Source organism: Spea bombifrons, chromosome 5, assembly GCF_027358695.1.
Source record: "Spea bombifrons isolate aSpeBom1 chromosome 5, aSpeBom1.2.pri, whole genome shotgun sequence".
In the NCBI taxonomy this organism is placed as follows: Eukaryota; Metazoa; Chordata; class Amphibia; order Anura; family Pelobatidae; genus Spea; species Spea bombifrons.
This window is the reverse complement of record NC_071091.1, coordinates 92,331,948-92,355,815: the sequence shown is the minus strand read 5'-3', so window position 1 is coordinate 92,355,815 and position 23,868 is coordinate 92,331,948. Positions and strand designations below refer to the sequence as shown.

General features: G+C 37.5%; 1 protein-coding gene across 1 annotated transcript; it reads left to right on the top strand.

The window, feature by feature from the left end:
* The first annotated feature begins 1,587 nt into the window (after positions 1-1,587).
* SLC7A13 (solute carrier family 7 member 13) lies at positions 1,588-9,705 on the top strand. Its single transcript, XM_053466727.1, has 4 exons — positions 1,588-2,562; positions 7,699-7,830; positions 8,597-8,961; positions 9,185-9,705. Exons 1-4 carry the CDS (start codon positions 1,839-1,841, stop codon positions 9,428-9,430), a joined length of 1,467 nt encoding a protein of 488 aa, XP_053322702.1. The 5' UTR covers positions 1,588-1,838; the 3' UTR covers positions 9,431-9,705.
* The last annotated feature ends 14,163 nt before the right edge of the window (positions 9,706-23,868 follow it).

The window sequence follows — 23,868 nt, the reverse complement described above, 5'->3', positions numbered from 1 at the left end:
GTAGACTGTTTCTACTGTGTTATTATTTGTAGTTTGTTTAAAGTTATTTTTGTTTGCCAGTTCCTCTGTTACTGTGCCACTGTCTATTCCTCCTTGCTCCACCTAACAAAAAAACATGACTTAGATGTTGGCAGGGGGAACTATAGGTAAAGTGTAAGAGAGTGTTGAATATATTTGCTGGGTCTTATTGGACCTGATGTTTATCGCTAGTCCATGGGGTCCATCCTAGGGTCTAACAAGATAATCGAGTTGTATTGTCCCAATCTGCTAAATTGGATAATATTTGACAGTTTTGTTCCATAACTCACAAGGATTTAACTTGCCACCAAGCCCATGCAAGTGGCATTAGAAAGTATAGCCACTTGCCAAGTCGATTGGAAGCAACTACCTGTGACTTGACTTGTAGGCTTATAAAAGTGACTAGACTTCCACATATAAACTCTGCAAGTTGAGCAAATAAATGCAAGATAACATTAAATTTAAGTGATTACAGCTGTCAATTAATTTAACTGCTCTAAAACCTAATGAAACACATTGACCGGGGTTGTACCAATACCTATAATTTATGTTTGTAGCTACACAGTTTATATATTGCTTTTTCAGTGACGGATCCAGCTTTCTTTGATATTATTTTGTATCACTTAGTATAAATAATAATAAATAAAAAATAGAAAAAATAAATAGTCATTTTTGCACTGTTTTTTAAGTGGGAGAAACAAGGTAATCAGCAAGCAGGGCTCTAATAGCACTGCATTTTTAATCGCAGTACCAACAATTAGCCTGCAGGGGTCAGAGGTGCCACCAGGATCCCGATTTACCCTGATTTTACATTGATCAGTGTTTCCAGTGGTGTTGGCAGGAAATTTTCCTCGCCTCCCTCCAGATAAGGGAGGCTGTGAATGCTATTGAGGGGAAAAAACTTCTGTTCCATCATAAAACATTCTCAACCTACTTTTCCATCAACTATAAAATCTGATTAAAATATTTAATTTCAACATATGCTAATCTTCTATAGACCCCATTAAACCACTTAGGTACAGATAGTTTAATTAGTTTTAATTTGCCTAGTATTTATGCTTGAGGATTTGATTTTAGACAGGGTCACTGAATGACAAACCATGAGTTTATCGACGCAGGTTAAGAAAAACCACTGAATCAAGCCCGTTGATTAAACATTCTTTAGTGTTTGTCTCTACCTTTCCTTACTTTTCTTATGTTTCTTCTGATGTCTCACTTTGCGAGCCTTTGTGTGAATGCCAGTTGACCAAATATATAGCTCCCCATTGCACGAGCAGGATTCCTCCAAATCCCCACAACTGGTTAAACAAACTCAAAAGATGCTCAACAATGGGATAAAAAAGTGCATTTTTATTCCAAACGTGCGCCACATGCTTGGAATAAAACTGCACTAATTTATTCATTTGCTGAGCATCTTTTGAATTTGTTTTGCCAGTTGACCAAAAACACATACTAATTTCATTGTTATACAGTTATTGGTTTCTACCATCTGAATCTGGCTGTTGAAATTAGAAAGGGAATATAATCATTTAATAGTTTCCTCGTACACAGTTGGCTTCAGTCATACTGTGAACTTTCCTGATAGTTTCTATAGAGAAGTATTTATTCACTTCCACACTTTATTGGATTACATGTGTGGGATACATTTGCATGCGTTACAAGTGAGAAGGTGGTGTTTTTGTAACAGTTAATGTGTGATGAATTTTATGTACTCTGTTTAATGAGCAAGCAGCATCGCTGCAGATAAGATGGTCTAGAGTAAATATACAAAGATGAAAAATCAGTGTGTATTCTGACCCGCTGTCTTACTGGCTACAATCATGTCAAACATGCTAAAACCCACAGCTGAAGACGTTGGAGATAAACTCAACGCAGCGGTCAATCTGAAAAGATCTTTAGGGTTTTTTGATAGTGTATGTTTTCTCGTAGGTAGCATTGTAGGTGCTGGAATCTTTGTATCACCTTCTGGAGTACTGGCATATTCTCAGCTCAATGTTGGTGTTTCTCTGTGTATATGGGCCGCTTCTGGAGTCTTGACTATGTTGTGTTCCCTCTGCTATGCGGAACTTGGCTCTGCATTGCCATATGCCGGTGGTGAATACTACCATGTAAACAGAGGACTTGGATCTCTTCCTGCTTTTATCTTCATCTGGACGCTAACATTATTTATAAGGCCCGCATCCAATGCAGCTCGAGCGTTGACCTTTGCGGAATATGCAACACAACCTTTTTATTTTGGATGTTCGCCGCCAATTTTTGTCAAGAAAATATTAGCAATCGGAATCCTTTGGATTCTAGGGATCATAAATACCAAAAGCGTAAAAATGGCTACATGGGTCCAGAATATATTTACGGTGATAAAAATGATGTCTTTAAGCCTTATCGTTGTTTACGGCATTGTTGTTCTTGGGACTGAGAAAAATGCTTCAGAAAACTTTAACGATGCCTTCGGTTCCCAGGTTCCTAATGCAGCTCAGATTGCAGAGTCATTCTTTCAAGGCCTTTATGCATTTGGAGGGTGGAATTTTTTGAATTACCTTGCTGGTAGGTATCAACAGATATGGGTGACAATTAATATGGGTGATATTGGTATACCAGAAAATGGAAAAAGGAATTGATTTGTGAAAAACACCCACTGGAAGTAAAAGAGGTAGGTCAAGGTCTATCTCAAGGCCAAGGCTTATTATAATGTGTTATTTTTCTATATTTAATATAAGGGAAATGACTGAATAGTTGAATAATGATTCATCAACATTGTTGGTCGTTATAATTCTGGGACATTAATTTTTTTTACTTAGATTTTATGCTAATCTTACAGATTTGGCAAATAATCTCTTTTATTTTGTAACTGTATATTTTCCATGTATTTAGGTTGAGAATAATAGTGCAACATTGTTGCACTATTGTTACAGTGAAAAGTGATTTAAGTAATGGGAAATATAGTTTGATTTCAAAAGAATCCAATGCCAAGCTGAATATTAAATTGGCACCAGGATACAAATCAAGTTGTACTTTCAGCATACGCAGGTCCGTTAAAAGGAGGGAGAACTAAGGTCTGTTCTGTGTGTAGCTCCTGCTGAGTTATGTACATACAGTATGACAAGAGGACGCTTGCGCATGAATTCAGAGGAATCTTACACTGACATGATTTTCTAACTCAATAAATAATTAGCTGATTTAATCATGTCAAACCCAGATCTTGATTTGATTTTCTACTCCTTGTCATGTTGCCAACTGCACTTTACTGACAACAGAATTGCAAAGAATTTACCTAAAATACAAATGGATGTTATCAGAAACATTAATATTCCCTGTTTAATGGCTATGTTATTGTTCGTAAGGAGACTGGAGGCCATGTAGATTTTAATTAGTCAATTGTTACTAACTATGAAACAACAAAAATAATAATGATTAAAGCAATACATGCATATATTGTAGTCACCAGTCTCTACATAAATGTATTGACATCCTAGTAATTATTGAGAAGCATATATCATTGCTCTAACCCACACCTGCACTGATCCTAAACCACAACATCCCAGAGAATCAAGTACTGTGTACTAAGCACCCAAGTACTGTATGTCACCTAACATAATGTGAAAACATCTGAATAACAAAACTTTTAATGGTGCAATCTGTACATCTGGAAAATGGAACCACAATTCTATACAGTTAGAATCTACATTTCTTTGCATATCATAAAGTGCTAGATCCTACAGATACTGCAATTGAAACCAATGACTAATAAATGGTAATACAAACAAACCCATAGGGATATGGCAGCTCAATTAAAATGATCAATATGTGATATGGGGTTTTTGCTTTTAATTTCACAGTGAGCTACAGCTCAAGTTAATGTGGTTTCATTTAATAGGAAGAAAGCAATTACAGATAGTGTCATAGAGCATTATAACAAGATCATCATCTTTTTCTCATTCATAAGTTCAGCCAATGAACAATAAAGTTAAACATTAATGTCCTTCAACACAGTTACTCTTTATATTTTACTAGTGCATATTTCCATAAATTAGTGAGCTCTGAACATTGTAAAGGTAAACTTGGTTCATTTACGCTACAAGATCCAGCAGGTCTCACTACGAGATCAGTGCAAGCTTTGAGATGACATGATACATACCTCCTAATACTTCAAAAACAGGACATTTTGTTTTATGTGGAGTGGTTAAAAGAATGGCTATATTAACCCTTCAAAAATTAATTAGTATTTAAGTTTCATGCCGTTCAAATGTAAGTTTATTGATTGATTATTAAATGTTTGCATTTAACAGTAATTCGTCGCAGCACACATTGAGCCAGGTAAATAATAATGGAATTTTGAATATATTGAATATTACATTTGATTAACCATACTAAAACATAGAATTTGATGGAACATACATGGTTATTTGATTTATCTACCACCTTCTAGTAAAATAAAACTTCCTTATAGACCTACATCTAATTGTGCATTGAATCTGGAATTCCAGTGTTGGGCGAAAAGGGGGAATACAATCCTTTTGATAGATAGCGATTATCATATGATCTGCATCCTAGGAGAAAGGAGACTGTTGGCCAAACCAAGCCAAAACTGCCACTTTAACCACAGATCAGTTTTACACGCAAACGTCTAATAAAGAAAACTGATTTTTCTTTACTAAGAAATTACGGTAAATCGAAATATTCCATACAAAATATATATATTATATATATTAACAAATGAGTCTAGGGCTTGTTTAGCATTATTTTAATAAAAATAAGAATATAAAAATGTTTTATTTTATAGCGAAGTATTATTTTTATTATTTTTTGTATTATGCTGCTGTAGCTAATTATACACTAAATAATAGCCTTTTTAAAAATCAGCCAGAGTAACAAATCAATCAACACAATCAAGCATAATTGTGTCTTTTGAACTAATCTTTATTACGATTTTAATAATGACATATCCAAGGAACGAAAACATAATAACAATTTACAAGAATTATGTCTTGTGCAGCAGAGTGAACGGATTATAATTGTTGCATACATTGTCCATGAATTTAATTTAAAAAAAAAATTAGAAGATACAAAAGTATTTAGAAGATAGACTAAACAGAATAACGTTTGGCATAGAATCTAGATCAGGGAACATAGCCTAATCCCAGTTTTAGTAATCTATTTTAACCCCTTAAGGACAATAGGGGTTTTTACTCATAGTATATTGTGGGACAATGGCTATTTTAACATTTTTCGGTGTTGCTGTTTAGCTGTGATTTTCTTCTTTCTCATTTCGTGCTCCCACACATATGATATATTGTTTTTTTCAGGACAAACAGGGCTTTCTTTAGATACCATTAATTTTATCATATCATCTAATTTACTATAAAAAAAATGATAAAATATGGGGATTTTTTGTTAAAAAATTACTTTTTCTCACTTTTTAAACAAAAAACTTTTACTCATCTGCAAAAACGAATGAAAAAACCTGCTAAATAGATTCTACTATTTGTCCTGAGTTTAGAAATACCCAATGTTTTTATGTTTTTTTGCTTTTTTCTGCACGTTATGGGGCAATAAGTACAGGTAGCGTTTTGCTATTTCAAAACCTTTTTTTCCAAATCTGGTAATTCTTCCCCCCATGTGCCATTTCGGGTATCTTTGAAGCCGGCCAATGCAATTTACCCCATCAAGTCATATATTTTTAAAAACTAGACACCCCAAGGTATTTCACATGCTGGTAATTTAACCCTTTCCATGCACTAATTTTACCACCAGCCTTTGTGAAACTTTATGGTAGTAAATGTTTTTGTATTTTTTTCACACATGTTGTACTTCAGGTATAAATTTATCGCTCCTGGTATATGTCCCTGTCAAACAACACCCCAATATGTGTTCAGTAACATCTCCTGAGCGCAGTGATACCCCACATGCATGGGTTTGTTGGGTTATTTGGGAGGTATAAGGCCGCCTTTGTGAGGTGTGTATTTTTTGGCCATTTAGACATCTGATCCTACTGCCCCCATGTCCCATATTTGGGACACCTTTGAACCCGGCCAATTCAATTTATCCCATCCACTCATGCATTTTTTAATACGAGACACCCTATGGGCATTTGTAATGCCAATATTTTAACTCTTTCCATGCTGGAATTTTTGTAAAGATAAAGAATTTTAGGACTTGCTTATTAATTCTTTTTTTTTTTTTTTGGTGACAGTGGGGATTTTTATATGTTACCATATTATTTTTATTTTTTTTAAACATTTTTTTAAATTTTTTTTTAAATTTTTTTTTTATTTTTTTTTACTAATCACTCATTAGTGAGCTGGGCTCCATTGACCTTGCATGGTTGGATGCAGTACCTGCATTCAACCTGCAGGAGGAGCTCGAGAGTTCACAAGAGGGTCTGGATAGACCCTCTATGAACTCATATTTATTGTTAATGCCATCCTGTGAATGACGGCAACGTCATTTACAGGATGGCACTTGTGGTTGCTCCTCGGAGCAATCACAAGGTGATCGGGGGTCGGGGGGTAGTGTTGCTGACATGCCTCGATATCGAGGCATGTCAGTAACACCATTTATGCTTAGGAAGCGATTCAGATCGCTTCCTAAGCTGTTTTAGCCGGGCGCCGCCGCGATCTTTGATGATCGGTGCGGCGGCGGCCATTTTTCTTCCGGGGAGGGCTGCCGAGGGCTACCCTCCCCGGATCCACGGTCAGCCTCACTTGTGAGGCTTCTGTGGATGCTGCAAAGCCGCCGATCGCGGCGAAAACGGCGATGCAGCTATTTAACGGCAGCCCGTACATGTACGGGCATTGTCGTTAACCCGTTGCACGGCAACCCCGTACATGTACGGGGATTGTCGTTAAGGGGTTAATTACTGCACCGAATATTTTATTTATGTTCACAAAAATAAACTTTATTATGTTATGTTATATTGACAAAGGAGAACTGTGCTGTAATTTTTTTTTAGGCTAAAACTTTGCTTAATGCAGACATAAAGTTTTAACAACGAGAACTATTTTTTAAATGGCTCATGAAATAAAACCATTCTAGGTAAACAAACACTATAATTGTGATGGGTTTTGAAAAACTTAGGACCATATCTTGTATATATTTCAGTTAAATGTTTGCATGCAAAAGGGTTTTCATTTTGGCAGATTATGGACCCTAATCTTTGGCAGTGTCCCTAATATTTGTTCAGAATTGATGAATAAAGGTAAGCTCTTATTGATGGTACCAAATATGTAGCACCTTTGTATCTATGATAAAAGCAGGCACCTTGCAGGTTCATTAACTTGTGGAACTTGGGGTAAGGGGACTTGAATGGGTCCTATAGACTTCAATGGTTTCCATAGACTTGAATAGGGGACGATTCACGTCAATAGAGGATGCAGTCCTTTAGACACTGGGAGCTTTTTGGATGGCTCATTTTTTTTCTACTTGAGTCATTAAAAGGTAAGTGATGATCTTTTGTCCTTATATGTTTCACCCATTGAGTGCCTTGTAGCACCCAATGATCTCATCGTCTCCTTACAAGGGGGGCTTAGAGGTAGGGGTATATTTAGTATTTAGAGTTAGGGTCATAACGTCTTTATCATTGTATGATACCATCTGTTATGAAGTGAAAAACTATATACATATATATATATATTTATTTATTTATATAAATTATTTACTTAATCTTATTTTCTTATTTTTCAGAGGAGATTAAAAACCCAAGTAAGAACATTCCCCGAACTGTGTTCACATCCATAACTGCAGTTGTTGTGTTCTACCTGCTAGTGAACATCTCTTACTTGACTGTATTGACCCCCAAGGAGATCGTATCATCAGGTATTGAGGCTTCTATTTTGTCACTACAAAACACTAATTGCAAGATATATATAAGGTGTAAGTCTAGGGCAAGGTTGTGTGTGTAGAACAATAAGCAAGAATATTCCATTGATTTCAAAGATGATTGCCTACGTTTGGAACATTGGTTCAGAATTATCCTTCATACATAACCCACATTTCCAATAAAAATATTTTTATTGATTGCATGAGTCTTCAGCATGGAAATATTTTATTCTATTGCATTTACTTCAATATGATGTAATGCCTGATATTTCCCTGATCGTACATTACTCATGTTATGAAATAACTAGTCGTAAAATGAGAACCCAATGTAAAGCTTTTGTCATTTTACAAGAGTAGAACTCATCTGTTTTTTCTGTAAGTCAAAAGGTTATGATATATATTACTTGTTATATCCTGTTTATCCATTGTACAGTGCTGTTAAATAGGATGGCGCTATATAAAACAATACATACTAATATAATAGAACATTAGCAAGTTAACAGAGTACAAAAATGTTATAAATGAGTTTGATTTGTTGTTGGTCTGCTACACGGTTCCGGGGCATGTGTATTAGTAACTTCAGGAAATTAAATCTGTAAAGAAGAGTAGTGACCTGTGTCTATATTTAGAGTAGTAGTAGTCTCATCTACAGTGAGACATGAAGAAGTTTGGGGTAACCCCTAGATTTCTACTCTGATATTGTTGACCCACAACTAATGGCTTCAATTTAGATAATTATCATGGATTATTTTTTTGATTTCAGCTGCGGTATCGGTAACGTGGGCTGACAGGACAATTCCATCTGTGGCATGGATTATCCCAGTGTCGGTTGCAATCTCAATATTTGGTTCTCTCAATGGTGGCATGTTTATGCTCGGAAGATTAAACTATGCTGGCAGCAAACAGGGCCATTTGCCAGCACTCATATCCATGCTTCATGTGCACCATTTAACTCCAGCTCCAGCTATGATCATCTCAACTATTATTGCATCTATTTTCGTCATCCCTTCTGACCTCCTGTCCTTAACAAACTACTTTACATTTTGTTCATGGTTGTTGGTTGGACTGACTAGCACAAGTTTGATTGTATTACGCTTCCGGGAGCCCAAACTTCACAGACCGTATAAGGTAAGACATTGTGTTCTGCCCCAACCCTTGATTGATTGATTGTTCTCTGCTATATCTAACCGTTTGTAATGCTTTTCATTGACTTGCTGTATATGAGATATTTCATAATTTATGTCCCTTCTCTGTATTAGCTTGAATTATAGATAGAGAGAAAACATTTGATGCTGATCTGGACAATCTGACTCGACCACCAGCTAACTTGTCAACTCCCTTCTTTTTCTAGGTCTTCCTACCCATTGCCTTTGTCGTCGTGGGAGTTTCTTTATTTTTAGTTTTAGCTCCAATAATACAGTCCCCAAAAGTGGAATATGGTTATGCTTTATTGTTTATGTTAAGCAGTTTACTTGTTTATTTCCCTTTTGTATATTTTAAGTTACGCATTCCATATTTTGATAACATCACTTGTTATTTACAACTGCTGCTCGAGGTTTCCCCCACCGATATGTTTGAGGATAATAAATCCCAGTAACTTTGATACCACTAATTTATAATTATGTGTTCCAGGTTTATCGGAACTAATAAACAATAGTCCTTTTAATATTCATTTATCTCACTGGTTATGTGATGTTAAAATGAGCCAGAATTGTAAATTGCGTAAATATGCGCTCTTTTAATGTTCAAATTTATAAAAATGTTTAAGTTGGTGTTCTTGGTATAATCTAGTTGTGCTTCGGGTGTGAAAATGAATCTTTTCACCTATTTTATAATTTATGTCTTGCACTGTTTTCTAGTAAATAAAGTTTATTTTTTTTTCTTTTAAGTTTAAGACAATTGTTTGATTCATATTTATCAGATGTTCAGCAACAGTAGTGGTGAAAGTGGCAGGAGCTGTTAAAGGTGTTGTTCCAACTAGAGAGCCTCTCAGATAAGTGTTGCCTCATGTAGAGAAAACTAAAAGAAACCTTTCTGTCATTTAGTTTTTTTTCCTTAATGTCTCTGTTGCTTAAAAACTGTGTTTAAACGTTTATTGAAAAACTACAGTTGCCTAGAAACAGTCCCGCCATCCCTCCCATTGACCCCTATGTATTACATGGCAGTCTGACTTACTTTAAACTTTAAGCATATTTTCAGGGCATCTTGCACATGGCTCTAGCTGTTGCACTGCTACCAAATAGTCTTATAATGATATATATAATATGCAAATGCCAAATGCCCCCCTTCCGGGGCCAGTCCACCTTCGGATAATTGCTTTACAGAAGAAAGACACAGTTGTAAACAATCCTAACTGATTAACCCCTTCGTGACAAAGGCTGATTTTACTTTTTGTACCGTTCGTGACAATGGCCGTTTTAACATTTCTGTGCTGCTCGTGTTTAGCTGTAATTTTCTTCTTTCCCATTTACTGAACCCACACACATTAGATATTGTTTTTTTCAGGACAAGAAGGGTTTTCTTTAGATGACATTGTTTTGATTGTATCATATTATTTACTATTAAAAAACAGTATAAAATATGGTGACAAATTTAGAAAAAAATGACTGTTTCTAACTTTTAGTTGAAAAATCTTTTACTCATCTATAAAAGGTAATGAAAAAACCTGCTTAATAGATTCTACTATTTGTCCTGAGTTTAGAAATACCCAATGTTTTTATGTTTTTTTGCTTTTTTCTACACATTATGGGGCAATAAGTACAGGTAGCGTTTTGCTATTTCAAAGCCATTTTTTCCAAATCTGGTAATTCTTCCCCCCATGTGCCATTTCGGGTATCTTTGAAGCCGGCCAATGCAATTTACCCCATCAAGTCATATATTTTTGAAAACTAGACAGCCAAGGGTATTCCAAATGCTAGTATTTTAACCCTTTCCAACCACTAATTCTACCATCAGCCTTTGTCAAACTTTATGGTAGTAATTTTTTTTGCATTTGTTTTTTCACACACATTTTACTTCAGGTATGAATAAACAGGTTCCGGTATATGTCACTATCATAAAACACCCCAATATGTGTTTAGCAACATCTCCTGAGTACAGCGATAACTCACATGAATGATTTTGCCTGGCTGTTTGGGGGCAAAAGGGCCACATTTGGGGCATGCGCATTTTTAATGTTGAACTTTGGCGTTTGGCGATCAACTGCCCATGCCCTATTTGGTACATCTTTGAGCCGGGCCATTGCAGTGTGCCCAATAAAACCATATATTTTTGAAAACTAGACACCTCAGGGTATTTCAAATGCTAGTATTTAAACTCTTTCCATGCACCATATCTACTACCAGTCTTTGTCAAACTTTGTGGTAGTCATTTTTTTGCATTTGTTTTGTCACACACATTTTACTTCAGGTATGAATGAAAAGGTTCTCGTATATGTCACTATCACAAAACACCCCAATATGTGTTCGGCAACATCTCAGTACAGCGAAACCTCACATGAATGATTTTGCCTGGCTGTTTGGGGGCAAAAGGGCCAAATTTGGGACATGCGCATTTTTTAATGTTGAACTTTGGCATTTGGGGATCCACTGCCCATGCCCTATTTGGTACATCTTTGAGCCGGGCCATTTCAGTATGCCCAACAAAACCATACATTTTTGAAAACTAGACACACCAGGGTATTTTAAATGCTGGTATTTTAACTCTTTGCATGCACACATTTTACCACCAGAATTTTTTCAAAGTTTGCAGTAGTATTCTTTTGTGTATATTTTTCCCCCACACACCTATGTTATGTATGAATTTACAGCTCCTGGTATATGCTGCTGAATATGTGTTCAGCAACATCTCCTGAGTACAGTGATACCCCACATGCATGGGTTTGTCATTTTTGGGGGGAACTAAAAGGCCACATTTGGTACGTGTGCATTTTTCTAATTGGAAATTAGATGTGTGGCCATCCTTCCCCCCGTGTTAATTGGGACATTGTTGAATCCGGCCAATTCAATTTACCCAATCAAATCATACATTTTTTAAAAGTAGACACCCCATGGGCATTTAATATGCCAGTATTTTAACTCTTTCCATGCGAGAATTGTTTTAAGCTAATGTGCTAATTTTAGAACTTGCTCACAAAATATATTTTTTGTATATATATTTTATTTTGTTGCCTTTTAAAAAAAAAAATTTTTTTTTCAACTTGAAGGTTCCCCTGATAGTGAAATCAGTGGGAAATTATTTTTACATTTTACTGGTTTTTTTTTACTATTTTTTTCTAATTATTATTAATTTTAATTTTCTTTTTTAATTTATTTTTACTAATCACACTGTGATTAGAAAGCTGGGCTCCATTGACTTGCATGGTTGAATGCAGTACCTGTTTTGAATTTGCAAGTGGAGCCAGAGTTCTCTAGAGGGTCTGGAGACCGTCTAGCGAACTTTTTCATCTTTATTATTTTTTTTCCTGGGCCGCCGCCATCTTGCTGATGGCGAAGATCACCGGCAGCTGCGGCTGTGACCGGTCTCCGGAGCGGTCACAGTCCATCCCAAGGTAAGTGTTTGGTGTCGCTGGATGCCTCCTGATCGAGGCATTCCAGCGACACCATTTAAGTTTAGGAGGTGATCGTTGATCGCCTCCTAAACGCTTTTAAAACGGGCGTCCGCCGCCATACAATGTATGGCGGTTGTTGACGCCCCGGGGAGGGGCCAGACATGGCCCCTGGTGCCGATCGTGGCGTTGCTGTAATGCCTCGACCTCTAACGTAGATCGCTTTCTGCACCTGTTTAAAGACGTGCCGGTTCTGGCACGTCATTTGTCGTAAACAACTTGTTTTTCCGTGCCTTGCCAGAACCGGCAATTGTCATTAAGGGGTTAAGGCTTGCAGACAGTTGTGAAAAAATACAGGTAAAGCCCAAGTTGCCAATCTCCTATGTGTGCTGACAGCAGTTTCTCAATGCAATATTTAGTGACAGATCATGGGGAATGTAAGCAAATCTGCATAATAACAGAAAATACAATTTAAAAGGGAGCCAAAAGGGTTAGTTGCCAGCTTGTACAGGTCCTGAAAAAATTCCAGGATGTTTGAATTGTTCAGGCCCTTGAATGTCTTACATTACATGTTTCATTGTAGAGTTTTATAAGTAGGATGGTAACTATTGTTCCATTCCTTGTTTTATTCAACTTCGTACAATTTCTGTGACAGTGAAGTCAAAACTGAAGATGTTCAAAACCGAAAATGTTAAGCTTTCATACTGCAGGTACCGTCCTAAAAATAGAATACCATGAGGTGATCTACTGCCCTCGCATTGTCTTGAAGAAATATCTTGTGCAATAGGAACTTGTTCAACTCTTGTCTCCATCTCATATAAAGGAAGAAAAATAAGACCTGCAAGATAACTGCCAATGATCAGCAATAATTTATTTATTATTTTCACGGTATACAAAAAGGCTGTTAGTAACCTGATGATTTTGTCATTAAGTTCAACAGTTTGACTTTGGTGTCATTACTGAGTTATGTGAAACTCAATGTACTAAGCTTAAGGTTGGAAGCAACAAACTGCACAACAGCAAAATAGATCATACTTCCCAATTTTGAAGAGCGATAATTAACAATAAAAGGCGTTGGTGAATTAAACAAAATATATATGTGTTTTCATGATTAAAAAAAACATCTAATGCTTACATTTTAAGCGTGAAACCCACTCCTCTGTTCCCCTGTCTCTCCCATTGAGAGCTTTTTGAGTAATTGGCGATTGGAAGGAACTTAGGGACCTCAAAGGGGTTCAACGCTTTTTGGGACTTGTCGATTATTACTGGAGATTCATCACTCTTCCCAGCTTGTAGCCCTATTATGGCTATGACCAGAAAAGTGGCTAATCATAAAAATTTATAAAGCTCAAAAAACCTTTACCTTGGCTCCTATTTTACCATGTCCAGATCCAACTAATTCTGGAGACAGGGGCATCAGAGACAGGAGCTGGCGCTGTCTTCTCACAGAGAATTCAGCAAACCAACTTTGTACATCGTTGTTCTTTTTTTCTAAAATGTTCTCTTCTTCAGAAAGTGATTATGAAGTTGGGAGCTAAGAACTATTGGCTATGAAGATGGCACTTATAGCATGGAGACACCTGCTGAAAGAAGCTGAAAATCCTTCCCCCATTATTACAGATTACAAAAATGTCCTTTACATTAAAAAGGATCCCGCAACAAGCCTGTTGGGCTTTGTTCTTTACCCTTTTCAACTTTACCTACTGTCCAGGATCAAAGAATACAAAAGTGGATGCCTTGTCTAAGCAATTTGAACCATCTAATATCAACCTGAATGACGAAATCATCCTAGGTATCAGTTTTCTAGGCCTAAGGGAAAAATGACCCCTGCAACGTGTCTACGTTCAGCCATGCTCCTGTAGGGCGGCTCTGTCATGGGCTCACTCAATCCAACATCCGGTTACCATGGTGAGCAAAATGTGAAATTATTTCTAAGGCCTATGATATATATGTTTTTCAAACGTATGCAGAAAAGGAATTTGTTTCAAGAGAGACAATTATGAACCATGGGAAACACACAGTAATTTCTTTATGCACTATACAACAGTGATCTCAACAGTTAAATGACACCCTAACAAATGTCTGCTTTATTGTGTCAAATGTCCAAAGGCCCATGTAATATTATAGTATAGTAAATACATGTATATCAGCCAGCATGTGCAGTAATACCAAGAAAGCAATGACAGAGACTCTGATCCCAAGTGTCAGAGAAGTTTTTTTATTATCAAAAAAAAACATTGCCCTGTCCGCAGCAGAGCCACTTTCAAAGCTGAAGAAAATGGAATTAGGTTGCAATGACCTTTCTCAAGTGTTATTTTACAAAACTCTTTTATGTGCTGACATTTTATAATGGAATAAAGTGCTGCATTCAGTGGCGCTATAAACAAAGCATTTCCACATAATAGATAGCAGATCAATAAGATTTTTCTTGTATTGAATGTTATTGATGATACCATTTTGTTCAGAACTAATGTTACACTTTGTTTCCCCTATAGTGCATATGATATACCGTATTTGCTCGATTATAAGACGACCCTGATTATAAGACGACCCCCCAAAATCTAAATATTAATTTAGGAAAAAAACAAAAAGCCTGAATATAAGACTACCCTATAGGAAAAAAAGTTTTACTAGTAAATATTAATTCATGTTAACAATATTTTCATATTTAATAAAAGCTATGATTGAGAAAAATATATATTTTTTTATTTCCTTTTATTTGCCAACCTGCCCCCCCAGTTATGCACATCTGCCCCCAGGGTTGCCACTCTGCCCCCAGAAATGCCTTATACCCCCTATTTGCCACTCTGCCCCATGATATGCCTTTTAATCCCCTATATGCCAGAGTGGCATATAGGGGGTTAAAAGGCATATCATGGGGCAGAGTGGCATATAGGGGGTTAAAAGGCATTTCTGGAGATATATATATAACTGCTAACAGCAATCACACCCCTATCAAGCCAAGGCAGCCAGTAAATGCTGGAACCTAGGATGATAGGAGTGTGAGTACAGCCTCCCTATGCCATGCTACCACCACCACCCTTACACATCCATACTAACACACACTCATTCACAAACATTTAAATACTCATTCATTCCATTAATCACATATACACACACACGCTCAAACCCCCCAGCCCCCCACCCCCTTACCTGAACTGCTGATCTCTCACTCAAGACTTCTGCAGGGGCCCGCTGTGCGTGCAACTTCTCTGGCCCCGCCCCCAGAGGAAGGAGGGGGGAGGCAGAGTTTTGTGACACGCTGCTAGCTTCTTGTTCTCCTGCTGCTCGCGACCAAAGCCCGGTAAGTAGCATGGCCCCACCGGACATTTTGAGGTCTGATTAGTAGACGACCTCGATTATAAGACGAGGGGTATTTTTCAGAGCATTTGCTCTGAAAAAAACCTCGTCTTATAATTGAGCAAATACGGTACACTTCACACTGCCCTTCGAAACAAATGCACATACATCTTAGTGTTTTTAGTGTCACATAGACGTGATCAAAGCAGAAAGGTTCCACTAAAAATAATGTTATCCAAGGGGCAAATTCTTGCTAGCATTTGAAGAGTGCCATCAAGTAGGATGGTATCAGCAGGTTGAGCATCGTGAAAATGTTCTACAAGAACACAATATATGCAAAAGGCATTTTCACCTGGTAATTCACCAGTATAATGTCTATATATTTCCAAATGATTTCTGTAAACTGGGCTATGACCATAGTGGAGAAGCATACATAATTCAAACACACCATAAGCGTGTTATTATTGGGATCTAGCGACTGACTGGGGATTAGAATTGACCCTGGCACGTTAAGCCAAGTTATAAATGACATGCATGAAGCCAACATCATATAGGATGAGATGTGCCACATAAGTGGCAATAGAAAAGAGGAGTCAGTCCATCTGGTATTTGCCCGGTTTGGCCAATGGCCAGTCTGTGCCTGCTAGTATTATTCCAGTGTGATAAATATAGTATAATGAAGAGGCATTTTATATGGGAAACTTTCCATATTGACTTTTAAACCATATCCAAGTTAGCAAAACCCCTAGCCATACTATAGTCCTGTTAGTCCTCAATAAATATAAAGTTTTACATTTTGGAAATGTTCCTAACATTCTATTATTCTTACAGACTGTGTGAATCTTGTGGTGTGCATCTTGTCAACTGGATGATAAGGGTGACTCTAGAGATTGTTATATATTAGAAGCTTTGCCAAAGCTGAAGGAGAATTTCTTCAATCTGAATTATGCAAAGTGTAATTTTTGTATGTTTTCTGCTTGGTGTGTGAAAATAATGCTCTCTTGGAGATTCAGAAAACTAAAAAAAAAAGGAAGAACCTTATTCATGCCACACAAAATGATTCATACCGATTGAAAAAAATGTTTTATATACGGTACTTTCTGTTATAATTAGACATGAAATATTATACAAAAAGGGCTAGATTTTTATGAACATTTAATATTATTATATATTCTTTATAGAGAACCAGCACATACCATAGCACTATTGTAATAAGATTGTATACAAAATTAACAATAAGGTTAAAACCGACAATAACATAAACACACAAAAACAGCCAATCTATTATAACCTTTAGCTGTTCTTTAATTGATTGTTTATGGTGCCAAAGGAGAGCATTGAAGGTCTGATTAATTGTTATAGTCATCCCCTCTGAAAGACTTCAAAGCTACTGTGAAATATCAAAATTCAAACTCATTGATAACATTTTTAATTAAACAGAAAAAAAACAATTGTGATTACCTAAATGGAATGACTAGTTATATCATATCATTAATTATCCTCAGCTGGATGTAGTAAATTTCAAAGGAAGCATTGTTACATTCATTTTCATCACACTGAAAACATTTTGTGCAAAAGGAACTATTCTATGGATTTGCAGAGCTAATATATTTTTCCTGTAAGCCTCAAAAGATGACTTTTAACTAGAACTCAATAAATTTAAATAGAACATATCCATCATTCTTGCAGGTGTCAGCATGTCAAATGTTTAGGCGTTTAAGAATTAAGTGACACAATGCATTATTTTTCCCCTTGTGGCATTCCATTTGGTGTCCTTGCTTAAACCTAGCATTTTAAGCAAGTCGTTTTTAGATCTTCACTGATGTAATGCAATGAAAAATGTGATTACCTTCAAGGTTAGTGCAGAACAAGCAAGTGAGCAAATATCTAGTGTGTACTTTTATTTTAGCAAATTGTCATGAGATATGGTTTCTGCTGTTATGTAGATGGAGTTGGGTAAGGTTCCCTAAATCTCACTTGAAAAACTGTGCATTGAACAGCATCACACTTTTTAACATTTCTAATGCCTAAAAAGGGACACTTTTTCTGGTGGTGTGGTTGGAGGGGAGCCTTTATAGGCCAAGGCTTGGTCAATGTAAATTTGCATACCTGGCAACTTCCTGGGTTCCACCAGCATCTCCAGATGAAGCACCAGTTCCCTGTGAGTCTGGGTAAAAGTGTTGAATCTCCAGTGTTCCACCCTTCATAGACTAACTAGGTATAGATTTGCCCCTATGTAGAGCTGGTTCTCCCAGAGCCATAGCTAGTGCCTTTTGTGCCCAAGGCAAGAATGGAAAATTGTGCCCCTACTATATTTTTACAGAGGCTATTTTATTTACACTTCCCATATATAATGCCTTGGAAACGCACCTGCCCATCAACACACATATACACATACAACTGCCCATACATACAAATGCACTGACAATATACACTGCACATACCTGCCGATACACACATGAACACTACCCATATACGCGCCTGTCCATACACACACATACTGACTGGCAAATTATAGCATCCCTTTCTCCCCATCATCTACCCCTATTATCCCCTTTCACCCCATCAGATACTCACCTTTCTCCCCATCAGATACCCACCTTTCTCTCCAAATAGCCCTTCCTCACTATCCGCTACCTCCTGTCTCCTCTTGCTGTTGGAGCGTGATGTCTGTGTCTGTAGGTTCAGACCTCTCCTTTTCTATTCCTTGGCTCGGCGCACAGCGACGGGTATGATGTCATGTCCAGGCACTCAGCATCAATTCTGGGACACCGGCGCCCCTCACAGCTGTGCTCCGGCCGTTTTACTCACTAATTACAACCCCTCCTGTGAGAGCAGGAGAGTGGTATGTCCAGGCAGCCAACTACCTGAAAGTTCCCAGGTATTTAAATATGCTGTTTACATGCTCACAATTATTGTCTGAATGTGGACAAAACTTGCCATTTATATAAAATTGTTTACATGCGCACTATAAATCTCATTATGACATAATTATTCTGACTTAACTGGAGAGAGACATGAGAAAAGAATAGGGAGAATAAGGGAGCTACTATATCAGAACTTAGAGCTTGCTAAATATAGCTCCCCTTATTATCGGCAGAAGAACCAATCATAACAAAACCGCTTAGAAATAACGAGAAAGTTTAATACATTCATGAGAAGTGACATATTCTGTCTGTAGCAAAAAACTTATGAACAGCTTTAACTCTTTGGGTAGTGACGTTCTAGACACTTTTCCTCAAAAAGAGGCCAGTTTTCATATTTTTGCTAGCATTCTTTAGGTAGCACACTTGAAGACAGAAAAATAAAGGCACTTCCAGGGACGTCCTCTCCCCTGATTGGAGGATCGGGGAGGATGGCACAGCGGTACCGCGATTTTGGTGGAAGTTGCCACTGGGTTATGTCTGTGGAGATAAGGACAAACAAAGAACATAGCATATTAAGGATTGAAGATTGAAGATAGAAGAGAGAAGAAAAGGGAGAAGATAGAAGATGAAGAAGAGAAAGATGCGGAAGTAGAAGTGGTCAGCAGAGAAGGTAGGGAAACATTTAGAGAGCGTGAGAGAGAGTGACCGCGAATGAGCTAATGTGGGCACTAAATTTCATTTACAAAATGCCCCTGTATCTTCGGCTAAAACGAATGGGCAGGGAAATGAAATTTGTTGCCCAAAAACGTTGGGACAAAAGAAAGTGAAAAATTTGTCCCATGTGCACGTCCGTCTAAATGTTATATCTCTCTATCTATCCATATAACCTGTTTTTTCCCCCAAAGAAAAGTAGGTAGAAAATGCTTGCTATTTTCTGTTTTATCCATACAGATAGTTGAGGTTAATGAGGAAACAAAATGCATAATCAGTATATTTGTACATTTGAATGATAGAGATGGATAGAATATAGATAGATAGATAGATAGATAGATAGATAGATAGATAGATAGATAAAAAAGGTGCTAGAATTCCCATAACAATACAATTGCTGAAACAAAGCACACATTCACATACACACTATATTTCAAATCAAGTAAAAGTCCTGACATCTATTTCATCATTAAAGCCACTAGGGGATATTGTGTCAAGATGAAAAATCCATAACGTTCTTTTCTGTATAAATGATGGTGCCTGTCACTTGCCAAATGTGAGCATGATATGCACCCAGTACCATGATGCTAGGTGTAATTATCACATACACTATTCTTTCATTGTGAATTTCCTAAAACCACTTATTCCTGTGTTTTTTTCTATAACAGAATTTAAAGTTTGGTTAGGAGAAAAATATGACTTGCCAATACAATATACTAGATATGTAAATGCGGTTCTCTATAGTTACATTTTATTAAAGGGACAATCCATAGATGTTTAAGGAAGCAAACCACATTTGCTTTTTCGTATTAAAAAAAACAGCCCCTAAAAAAACAGCATATTTATGGGGGAAGGGGCAAGCAGAGAGGCCGCCTTCCCTGGGCCGGTCTTCAGGGGACTGCTGAGGCAGCTACAAGATTGTGATCTTCCCAACCAGCCCTGCTCACCTGGCGCCCACGTAAACAGCGCGCACCCAGGCACCATGAGCGCTGGTCTAGGTATGAGATGTCTGATAAGCAGGGCTGGTTGGGCAGATCATAATCCCCCTCTAACCTGCCCAACATTTGGGAGCACAAGGTCTGTCACTTCAGACCTCAGCTTCTGCGCTCCCTAATCACGGTGCGCTGGCAAATGATGCAGAACGCCGGGATATGACGTCATACCTCGTGCTCTGTATCAATAGCCGGGCATAGTGATGAAGGAGCACTAAAGCAGAGATCTGAAATGACAGACCTCGCGCTCCAATGGGTGAAAGATGATGGAAGATGATTGAAGATGATGGAAGATGAGAAAGGTAAGAGATGGGGAGAAAGGGGTATGAGGGCAGTGTGTATAGATGTGTGTTTGTAAGCTGGTGTGTGTATGGGCAGTGTATGGGCAGTGTGTGTGTAAGAGCAGTATAGGTATTTGTGTGTAAGCTGGTGTGTGTATGTGTGCGTGTAAAGGTGGGGGGGTGTAAGGGCTGTGTATGTGTATATGTGTTTATGGGCAGGTGTGTGTAAAGGTAGTGTGTGTGGGCAGTCATTTGCAACGGGCAGTGTATGTATATATGTGTTTTTGGGCAGGTGTGTGTGTGTTTGTGGACAGGTGTGAGTGAGGACAGTGTATGTGTATATGTGAGTCTATGGGCAGGTGTGTGTACGGTCAGTGTATGTATACATGTGTGTTTATGGGCAGGTATGTGTAAAGGCAGTGTGTAAAGGCAGTGTAAATAAAATAACATCTGTAAAAAAAATACTGGGGTGCACAATTTTCGATTCTTGCCTTGGCCACAAAAGCAGCTAGCTATGGCTTTGTCTGTGTTACACGTGTTAGAGAAAGTGAGGGAGCTTTGATTCCCTGCAGAGTTTGTCATATGAAAGTAAAGGCAAACTGAAGGAAGGGTGGATGGGGTAAAATTGTCAGACTCCATGTTTTGCATGCTGCCACAGTAGTATTCAGCCTGTTGTATGTTTTTCTGTTCCTTGCATTGTTTTTCTGTTCCTTGTTCTTTTCTACGGCTGGTAAAAAGCTTACATCTTAAGGCCATTTGATAAACTAAACCTTTACATGTTTTGCATTAGAGTCAGGTCCTAGAGCTGTGTTTGCATGTAAAATTGAGCATAAAGGGCGATGGAACTTTTCAATTATTGTGTGTTATATTGTAATTTCATTCCTTGTTTTGTCTCTGTTTATATTCAGCTCTTATTACCAACTTTTAAGATATGCAGAGCAAAACTCTGGAAATACTGTGGAAAATACTGAGCCCTTTTGCTATCATGGCCCATGCAAACCATGGTATTGATTATGTTGCCTACTAAAAAAAAAATGACATAAAGTAGAAAAATGTATGCAGCATTGCCTAAATCACAGTCAGCAATATGAACAACAACCTTTTGGTAAGTTACATAGTAAATCCTGACCTTTTTCTGTACTTTTCTTCACTAGATAATTTGAAAACATGTGCAGTTTTTCATCTTCACCCTTCTTTGAAGCAGTATTGTATGCTCTCATTACATTTTATAATGATTATTACAAGAGTCTGGCTTCTGCCCCTCACTCCTTGCAATACATTTTACATGCTTCAGCAAGATCAATCATTTCCACTTCTCCAATGTACCTACTAATGAACGCCTAAATCCTGTTATCCTCTGCATAACCTATGCATATCCTTACAACAATCATATCATTTTTAAACTATGTGAAAGGCGCATACGAAGACAGATCAGACACAAAGCCAGCTAAGTTAGATTCAAAATATTATTTTGTACCTAAGAAAAATGTCATACAGCTGTGATCTAGAGAGGTAAGAAGACGTGGCAACATGGAGTTTGGTTAGCCTGTCTATGGGGAAAGAGTGGAGTTTAAAAGACAGAAGGGTTGAAGATTCTATAGCAGGAAAAAACTGGCAGATTAGATGGGCTGTCAAATTGTATGTTTGTCTGAGTCTGTCCCAGGTAGGGTTGTAAATTAAAAGCAGAAAAAGTATAGCATTAACACAACATATAAAGAAAATGGTCATGCCAGTCAAATGGCTACCCTATTCTGAGTTCATATTTGCTCAATCTGCCTGCAGTAGCACACTACTGTAGATGTGGGACCCCTATAACCGGGGTGCCCAGCAGGGTCATGAAATGTGCATTACAAGTTTGTTTGCCATTAGTGTGACAATTTGTGCAGAGGGTGCGTTCCGCACTGAGGACATGCTCTGTGCAAGGAACGAGAGAGGGGGAGGGAAGCCGGAGAGAAGGAAAGCTGTGCTAGCTGAACACGGGATAGGGAAAGAGAGGAAGAGAAGTTAAGGAAGTGTATAGTTTTTGAATGTGTGTTAGTGTATGATGTTAGAGTGAGTGTGTGTGCGCATATGGTGTTAGATTATGTCTAATGTGTATGGCATTAGCATGAGTGAGTATGTCAGTGTATGGTGTTAGCATGAATGATGATAATGTCAGAGGTGAGTCTAGGGTTAGCGGCATCTGGTTGAGTGGAACAGAGGGGGAAGAGGAGATGAGGAAATAGGAAAATGCACATGTATGTTGAAGTGTATGATGCGGGTGTTGGTATATGCTCAAGTCTTAGTGTGTTAATTGCATTGGTTGGGGGTGCCTAGGGTGGGGCCACTTAAGAAATACTACACTTAGATGACACTAACTTTAGGCTCACCTGGTCTGCTTGTGTATTTGTTGCTTCTATTCTGGATAAAAACCTGTTAATACATAATGTATGCAGACATATTGCATGCTGGCACTTTTCCTAGAGAAAAAAGTGAATACATTTGAAGACTAGAAATGAAATTGGACTGAATATTTAGACATGTAATTTCATATTTCATTTAACAAACATATTCCAAGTAATGTTAGAAAATGAAAATACTTTTCATTTTATAATACACATTCAGATCTACTTTTATTAAGTTCAATAATTGCTTTAAAACTTTTCCAACACAAAGAATTTAATATCATTTTTTTGGTTATTTTGGTATGGTTAAAAAGTCATATTTTCAGTCATGAAGGAAAAATGATATGCATAATATCAAATAAGCTTTATTAGGAACATTTATCAGTCAACTCTTCCACACTCTTATGTTTTCATACATTTTCCCATAGGCAATGCTAATATACTGTAATTTACATTCATAAAGTCCCCATTATCCATGCACAGGGTCACCCTAACCATACAACCCCAGAGTTGGCCCTACCATCTATATACATTCTTTACAAAAAATATTTTCTTACATAATTTTGTACACAAATCTATACTGAACTACCCTTTATATTGGCAGGAAATGGCACAGAAGAAACTGAATTATTTCAAGGTCTAATCTTAATAAAGTTGGCAACAAATATATAAACATAATATAAATGAGAGGTTTTGGTTATATGAATTGGCCAAAGCATAATACAGCTCACCCGCCACGTCATCAGTCTGGTTGCAGCTTGCTGTCCAGGGGTTAATGGGGAGGAGGTTTAATTGCACCTCCCCCAACACATTAATAAGGTTTTGGTAGCAGTATAAACTGCTTTGTGTGCCCACTATGTAGGAGGTGAGAGTAGGTTCTCACCCTATTGAGGGTGTGCTTTGACGTGGCGGGTGAGCTTAATTATGCTTTGGCTGATTTATATAACCAAAACC